We start from the raw sequence: 9,190 nt of genomic DNA, 5'->3' as shown, positions 1-9,190 counted from the left end.
TTTCATCACAATAAAAGCTGTTTACTGTAACTTCCTCTTAACTTTCAACTGAGAGGTTAAACAATAAAATACCTTACCTAATTATTATCCATCATTACATAAGCAGTTTACTATTCACTACAGCATGCAATGGGACTTGCAAAATGCAATTTTGGTTTCTATTATTGTCATTGGTAACATAATGTCCATTATCATGCTTGTGTTCTACTATCTGCGGAACTGGGATCCAGGGTTGTGTCCATGTGTAACTGTATCGCTACGGCAACAAACCTATTGCATTTCATACAGCATAGTTACAGAACTTTTAACAGACACAGAGATGGTACTGAACACGCAGTGAATTGAGACAGACTACCAAATAATCACACGCTGAAGTCTGGATGAAAGCAGATTAAATCACCCAAAAGATCCATCCGTTTCTAAGTCAAAGGCTTCACAGACACAGAGGCCAGACAAGGTAGATGAAGGTATCGCAATGGTCCTCTACTGGTTCCGGGGTTATATACTAATAGCTGTAGCAGTAGCTACAACCAGCAGCAGTAGCAGGAGCGAGCAGTACTAGCAGCAGTAGCAGTAGCTTACTAGCCGTACTAGCAATAGTAGCACTAGTAGTAGCATTAGCAGCAGTGGCACTGCCACCGCAAAAAAGTTTTCATAGGGGTGGCCAGGGGGGGGGGGGGGGGGGGGCACACCAAAATCAAAAGCCATAACTTTCTTCCTCTGTTATGCTGTTGAAGTATGTCAGCTAGTTGAAAACAATGTTAATATTAGAGTAATAAAGGAATCACATACTGACGTACTTTGGTTTCTTATTTTACAATTAATTTACTGTTCTCTCTGTTTTGCTTCTCAAGCGTTAACATAGATAACCAGAAAGCCAAACACCTTCTGACAAGCCAGGGAAATTAGCGTACTTGCTCTTTTAAGGGCGTCACACACTTCAGTCAACTTGACAATGTTGAATCGGAGTGAAACTAAAAAACAAAAAGATACAAAGATAAACTTAACAGACTCCTAAGAGCAACAGGGAAATGGGATTATTGACAGTAACTAAAGAAACGAGGTAAGTATGCGACAGTATTATTTGGTTATTTCAACAGCTACAACACATCAAATTACTAGATTCATACAAATTTAGAAATGGCTACAGCAAGTCAATCTCAACTGATAAACAGGTATAACACATGCCACAACCATTAATCTCTGAAGGATGCACACACCAGGTTTTGGATGAACATTAAACGGGGAGAACCAAACATTCACCATGCCGCTTTTTTACATTCTGTTTTCTTTATACTGAGTGTCAAAATGAAGCTACACCATAGTTTGAGGATTAACAAGACCAAAACATAAGTGCCACAATGAACTTAAAATTCTAGAATTGGTTTGACTTAGAATTCTAGAATTAGCACTAGTAGCAGTCGTAGAATTAGTTTATTGATCCCCAAAAAGTGCATCCAAATATGGCATGCTCAGTGACTTTTTCAAAGTGGTTTCCATGGTGACCTGACTTTAGACAGTGACCGTCTCCGTGAATTTACAGTTTTTGAGATGTCAAGACATCTGGAGTGAGACAGAGACAGAGAAAAAGACGGGGATAGAGAGACCGATGACTGAAAAAAAGATAAGAGAGAAATGGGGAGAGAGAGGGGGAGAACGGCAGTCAGATGGCTGAGCGGTTAGGGAATTGGGCTATTAATCAGACGGTTGCTCGTTCGATTCCTGGCCGTGCCAAAATGACGTTGTGTCCTTGGGCAAGGCACTTCACTCTACTTGCCTCGGGGGAATGTCCCTGTACTTACTGTAAGTCGTTTTTGGATAAGAGCGTCTGCTAAATGACTAAATGTAAATGTACAACTAGAAAGAAGAACGGGAAAGAGGTCCAGGAAATAACAAAAAAAACATTCCTTTTGTTGTCGTTCAAACCTGATTGGCTGAATGTGTCTGTGACAGGTCACATGAGGTACCAGGCAGCCAATCCCGCCACAGCAGCCACCCATGTGGCCAGCACCACCTGGCAGGTTGGGTGCTGTAGGAACATCATGGCCATCTGGCAGAGAGGGGTGGTGTTCCCGCTGGCAGCTGAACACACGGGAGGAGAGGGGACGAGTTTAAATGGTATGGTCCAAACTGGACCATACCATATACTGAGACTATGCCATTTCTACTGGACCATACCATTAACAGTATACTGGGCCATACTACTGGGCTATGCCATTTATACTGGATCATACCATTAACAGTATACTGGGCCATACTACTGGGCTATGCCATTTATACTGGATCATACCATTAACAGTATACTGGGCCATACTACTGGGCTATGCCATTTATACTGGATCATACCATTAACAGTATACTGGACTGTACTACTGGGCTATGCCATTTCCACTGGATCATACCATTGACAGTATACTGGACTGTACTACTGGGCTATTCCATTTCTACTGGACCATACCATTTCTACAGGCAGTCCAGTACAGATGGTCCAGGTAACGTACCCATCTTGCCAGCGTAGTAAGGACACGTGTTTATGTCTCCCTGCATCTCTACTCCTCCGTGACCGTGACCCAACCCTGCGTCCTGCACCTCCTCCTGGAGGGTGCTCCCCACCTGCTCCAGCTCTGTGAACACCTGCACACGCACGCAGAGAGATAAGGTGAGGCAGGTGTAAATAAAGTTTAATTAACTATGAATAACGCAAAGTCATACAATAAGGACCAGTTTAATTTTCACTCAAACCGGTGTGGTGAATTATAATTTCTTCAGTCAGAAATCAATCACAAACACTAATACCTTCCCGTTGGCTGCCTCGAGTTCAAGTTCATCATGCACCTTCACACAATTACTGTCCAGCAATTGTTGACAGTAATCATCAATTACACCTGATATCCGGCCTCACCTCCATGTTGAACGTGAAGGCCCGGTTGGACTCGGCTACGATCCTGTCCTTGGTGCGGGCGTCCAGCTCCAGCTCGTTCATCCTGCTGCGGTACAGCTGCTTGAAGGCCCGGGCGTTATGGATGCCCTCAAACTGGTAGAACAGCAGGCCCTCACCCGAGGACGGGAGCTTCAGCGCCCGCTGTGCCACCTGGGTACAGACATTTACATTTAGTCATTTAGCAGACACTCTTATCCAGAGCGACCTACAGTAAGTACAGGGACATTCTCCCCGAAGCAAGTAGGGTGAAGTGCCTTGCCCAAGGACACAACGTCATTTGGCACGGCCAGGAAAGGCACTTCACCCTACTTGCCTCGGAGGGGAATGTCCCTGTACTTACTGTAAGTCGCTCTGGATAAGAGCGTCTGCTGAATGACTAAATGTTTCTCTCTCTTTCTAACTTGACATGGCTTGACATCCCTTCTTCAGGATCTGACCCCCTGACAGGTCCCCCATGTAGCGGGTGTAGGAGTGGGCCACAAGCAGGACCGGGTCCTCAGTTCCCACCTGGTGGATGCGGTCCACGTAGGGCTTGGTACCTGGGGACACACTCACCTGGGGGAGGGGGGTGGAGGTGGGGAGGGGAGTGAGGGTAGAAGAAGAGGGAGAGGGGGGATTGAGGTGGGGGAATGCAGGAGGTGGTGGACGGGGCGAGATGAGGGTTGGGGGGTGGAGCACAACTCGTCCGTCACAGGCGGGGATTCCGACCTAGCTCTGTGGAGCTGGACGGTGTTTGGAGACCAGAACTGACCTGGCTCTGCCAGTCCTCTCCGTAGAAGTACTCCAGGTCCCGGGCCAGAGCCTCCCGTCGGTCCAGCTCTGCTGAGAAGTACACAGGAGCCACCTGGGGGTGATCCTTGTTCCTCTCCAGCTCCTCTTCCATGGCCGAGTAGACAAAGTAGAGAGCCACGCTCCCTCTCTGGAGGGGGAGAGAGGGAGGGAGGGAGGGAGGGAGGGAGGGAGGGAGGGAGGGGAGGGGAGGGGAGGGGAGGTAATGTTAGACCACAGGAGAGTATGAGGAAGGGGGGGGTGAGATAGGGGGGGGGACAAAGGGGAAGAGAGAGAAAGAGAGAAAGAGAGAAAGAGAGAAAGAGAGATGTGGCTGAAAGAAGTGAGATGAAAGAAGAGGGAGAGAAGGAGGGGGAGGAGAGAGAGATATAGAAAGAAATAGCCAAAGGAAAATGGTCAAATGAAAATATGTGACCTATTAACTTAAGACAGCGGGCAAAACATCCGTTCGACACCAGTTCAATCAGGAATATCTCCCTCTCTCTCCCCCTCACACCAGTTCATTCACAAATCCAAGAAGTGATCCCTTCATTTAAAGTGCAGTGCGCAAGTTGTGTAGGCCGATGAAGACAATGCACAAGACAGCGTGAGAAACAGTGGTTCTTCCTACGATTTAAACATCGTTAATGCACGGTCACTGTCAACTAACCTTGAAGAGCTCTCTTTTGATTCGCCCTCTGAGGAAGTCTTTGACAAACTGGCAGTTCTCCGCCCTGTCATGTGACTCCTTTGTCCCTTCAGCTAGCAGTTCTGACAGATCATCTGGGCTGGAGAGAGAGGAAGAGGAAGAGAGAGAAGAGGTAACAGAAACGCAACAGACAGTTTAAGTCAAATATGTACCGCATTTATAAATACAACCTACAGAGACCCCCCCCCCATCACTGACAAACCGCAAGCACCTGAGAACATCCTCTTCCACGATGATCTTCGCCCCACCGTTCACCACACGTACGGTCTGGGGCTCAGGTAAAGTCTCCGTCGGCATGGTTGTCCGTCAGTCTGTCCGACTTTAGGTCTTCTGTGCACCTGTCGTCTGCCTGTTGGGCCGGGGGAGGGGGTGTTTGTGAAATTGTGGATGGGGTGAGAGAAGAACAGGGAGCAGAAGGGTTTTATATATGACCTGCTGGTGGATAAAGTGATTCACTTCTGGTGTCATAACACAGATGCATCGATTCACATTGAACATTAGGCAGAGCCATGTGAGTGCCCTTCAGAATGTCTCGTTTTTTTTCGTTGAATGTAATACCTTTCAACTGTTTCATTCACTCACTCACTCACACACTATCGTTTCTAATCATAAAAACATCCAAGTAGCACCATTAGCTTAATATGCACATTGAAACGATTGCATGAGAGAAAGATGGTTATTTAGATATGCAGCACGTATTATGTCATACTGGCCATTGTTGCTGTCCAGCATAGTACGTGTGGAAGTTGAGCCAGCCTCGAGTGGTTATAAAAGTGACATTGCTGTCTTGTGTAAGAGAGTAACCTTGCACATGTTTGGCGCTGTCAGTTGCTATCCAAACAGCTGACACGTTTTTGTTGAGTATAAAATCACATTCCTAAATTAGGGCACATGTTAACGATATGTTAGCGACTGCTAGTCACGGTGACAGTGTGGCGTACTTCTTGTTTTTACCTTGATCAGATAGGTGACTTGTCTGTGTTGACCACCGTATGTTTTGGGAGAGATTACGTGTTTGGCAGGCGCAACATAAGATACTGCAGCCAATCAGATTCATCGCTGGACCGACGGCAGGCGCGTTACTAACACTCGGAGCACGTTTTATGTAATAAGATGATACACAGAGAAAAAAAAATCATGTTCAATGGCTTGGCAACATAACAAAAAGTGTAAGTGTCAATTTTAATAATTTAATACGTTTTAAATTGTAACTGACAAGCATGCTACACATTAGCATGCACATCAGCCATACTGGGACAAAACAACTCTTATTAGGCCTATACTAAATTAATACAGTCCTTTAATAAACTTCTGAGTATGAGACATATGTCAGACTCAAAGAATGTATGTTATAATGTAAATTGTTGGTGAATTGTTTTAATGTAAGTAAATAAAAAACGGAATCAGCAAGTCGAGTGGATTTGCTGCTATGGCAGCAGTCAAGGACACACACGCACACACACACACACACACACACACACACACACACACACACACACACACACACACACACACACACACACACACACACACACACGTGCACATACTTGGAACATTTGATGCTCGCTTGTCCATGCACCACAAATAAAACGGGCGAAATCTTCCAGTTGCAGTATCCACATTTGTTCAATAGAGGGAAGCACACTCAACGATTTCTGCGTTCCACCTTCACATCGCCACTGGCAGAACTGTAGCCGGAATTATGACTTATGATTATGATGGTGGTCCGTTATAATAACACACAACTCATAGTATAATCAAATTCATAAGTCCACATTTGTTTTTCCTTTGACCATAGAAGCCTACGTCAAATGTAATTGTTATGCTTCATTTCAACATGTCCTCTCCACAAACGTGACCCAAGGTTAAAAATCCAAAGCAAAAGAGTTTGTATAGTTGATGTATTGTTTACATGTACCATACGGTCATGGTATCCTTCCCAAGGTCTCCGTGGCCAGGGAAGGTCTCTTTAAATCAATACGTCAGGTCTATCGGCACATCTGGGCTCTGTGATAGCAGCATGCAACCAGAGTCAAACACGCCCTGGACAATAATCTCTCCAAGTAGGGGCCTCACCTACGGTGGGGCCAGAGAAGCACTTGAGAACAGTAACAAAAGAACAAAAGCTTCTAGGTTGCTGCATTTCCTTTTGGAGAAAAAAAAACAATCCTCCTTAACTGGTTTGGAAAATGATTCTGGCAAACTCTGAGCCAGCTCTTTACGTTGTGAGGGACCCTTGAGTCCCTATCATGCACAGAATCACACAGAGACACACACACTAACTCACACAGACACACGCATGCACACACTCGATCTCTCTCACACACTCTCTGTCTCTCACACATACACACGCATGCACACACTCGATCTCTCTCACACACTCTCTGTCTCTCACACACACACACACAGTCAAATCGTTCCACTTGTTGCTGCCAACGAGGTTCTAGGTTACTGCTGTCCTGTTCCAAGATGTCCGCCCAGGACCCACCTCTGTTTGTAGCATTGTTATGTAGCAGGACACAAGCTTCCTCAGATCAACAATATTACATTGACCTCCACCACGGCGCTGAGCTATTTCACATTGAATACAACTTCCTGTGTTTATAATGGACATTTTTCTGGCTCCCCTTTCAGGATGATTAGCAATGGACCAAACATCCAGAACAATATAAAAGAAAAATAGTGAGGAGTTATTTTAATGAGTAATGTGTAATAACCTTGAGTGTGTCTGAGTGTTTAAGTGCGTGAGTCCACAAGTATGCATGACAACATGAGTGTTGCTTCCAATTGGGACTCTTATCAAAGGAAAGGCCATGTTTACCATGCTACACTGCCTCATCACTTCCTGGTTGCTAATCTCAGTTTATTGCTCCCTCGGGATAACCACTGTGACATCATAATGATCAATTGTCCTTGTATGCATGATTCCAGTCATACAGGTATTCTGTCCCCTGGAATTGTTCATGGCGCCCACAATTGTTTTGTTTTTTAGCACAATAATTGTGTCTTTATTTGACTAAAAGGGAAACTCTCCTGTCTGCTTTGGACTTCCTCTTGTTTTCTCCAATGAAAAGTCCCCTGGCTAAAAGAATCTGCGGGTGTATTCATTCTTTGTTTGAGATTTGAGATGGGGAGTGTTGATTGCGCGTGTTTACAGACTAAGAGCAACAACAAAGGGGGGTCTTTGAAGATGTCCAACAGTCCTCCTGTCTGAAGGTTTCAACTTTGACCTTTCTCCTGATGGTGAGGTTGGGGTGGTCCAGGTGAAGCTTGGTGATGACAGTGGTCACGGTGATCACACCTTGACAACACCATGACAGCAGTCAAATAATAGTCAGTGGTGATCAATGCCACCAATAATAGTCAGTGGTGATCAATATATACAATTATCTGTGCATGATTTGACCTTTAACCTACAGTATTTTCGGAAAATGTAGAGCCGAACACTGCCATATTAAAATAGCATTGTAAGCCAGTTGACATATTCAGGATGCTTAAACTGACTGTTCCTGTAGAATGACAATTCCATTCAACAGGCATGCGTTAGTCACTGTCTCTTCCACAATACAATTCTATTATTCTCTTGTAAACACCGGCAGCTACCCGCCAAGTGAATGATTTACTACCGAAGAAAGTGAGCCGGTTAAGGGGGAAGCAACGACCTTGAGGGCGACACCGTAAATCCCAGATTCCCGTCCTGCTGTGTGTACGCTCCTAGCCTCTTGAGCTGCGAGCCCCTGGTGACTATAATTAGAAACACGCCTTCCTCATGTTCGCCTCTTACTGACTCGCTCGCAGGAAACATCGCCAGGTTCAGTATGTGCTGCCGTTGTGCTTCGACAAAAGGAGGAAAGCGTGCACATCGCAGAGGCATGCTGGTGTGTGATTGCGGTCCGGCGTGCCAGCACGGAGACCGCCTCGTTAGGTTTTGCAGGTGTACTGAGAAAGCCGAGATGGAAGGAATGAATGAGTGACAACTGGAGGGAAATAACAAGTTGTTGGTGCATGTTCCATTCTAACACCCCATCTTAGAACGGTCAATTCTAAGAGTGCACACTTGGGATTAAAGACATTTCCATAAGTTGAGTCAACGACTGTTCATAACCTGTTTGCTCGAACGTCCCAAATCATTCCTGCTGGCTGTGATACAATGACTGACCTATTCAACTCACACTATGTGGAACAGAGTCCTGTATGATTGACCATACATTTCCGGCTCTGTGTCTTATTTTGCTGAGTTCTCCAAAGTAAAAATAACTTAATTCACCTCTCTTCCTTCAGTGTCTATCTAAGATCGTCTGCTCTGAAATGTGAAACATATGGAGCTGAGGGGATGAGGGCTCCAGACGCCTCAACTCTATGTTCACTCCCCTCAATGAGTCTGTTTATGGATATTCAGATCCTGAACAATGTAAACATTCCTTTGGCATTTGGCATACATAAATACGAAGCATTGCCCAGCATGGAAGTGCAGCAGTGTGTAGCATTAAGTCTGACATGAATCCCAGTGCTTTAGACCCTGCAGAGCAAAACCCTACACCCATTGGCCTAGTCTTTTTCCATGTCAGAAAAGAGCGAAATAACAATTCTTCTTGTAGAAAACATTGGCTGTCCAGAACGACAGAAAAGGAAAGAGAAAGCTACAGAGAAGGAGAGGAGCAGGGAGCGCTCTCCCCACCAGGGCCTTACAGAGCCAGAAGACCACAGGCAGGGAGCGGTCTCCCCACCAGGGCCTTACAGAGCCAGAAGACCCACCAGGAGGGAGCGCTCTC

General features: G+C 45.6%; 1 protein-coding gene across 1 annotated transcript; it reads right to left on the bottom strand.

Annotated features, from left to right (window-relative positions):
* Positions 1-1,894: 1,894 nt before the first annotated feature.
* hmox2a (heme oxygenase 2a) lies at positions 1,895-4,766 on the bottom strand. The gene is made up of 7 exons (XM_062448194.1): positions 4,630-4,766; positions 4,380-4,497; positions 3,693-3,860; positions 3,353-3,496; positions 2,903-3,082; positions 2,502-2,634; positions 1,895-2,082 (listed from the first exon to the last, which is right to left on the bottom strand). The coding sequence occupies exons 1-7, from the start codon at positions 4,713-4,715 to the stop codon at positions 1,955-1,957; spliced, it is 957 nt and encodes a 318-aa protein (XP_062304178.1). The 5' UTR covers positions 4,716-4,766; the 3' UTR covers positions 1,895-1,954.
* Positions 4,767-9,190: the final 4,424 nt, after the last annotated feature.

This window comes from Osmerus eperlanus, chromosome 22 (genome assembly GCF_963692335.1).
Source record: "Osmerus eperlanus chromosome 22, fOsmEpe2.1, whole genome shotgun sequence".
NCBI lineage: Eukaryota > Metazoa > Chordata > Actinopteri > Osmeriformes > Osmeridae > Osmerus > Osmerus eperlanus.
This window is presented reverse-complemented; position numbering and strand designations above follow the sequence as displayed.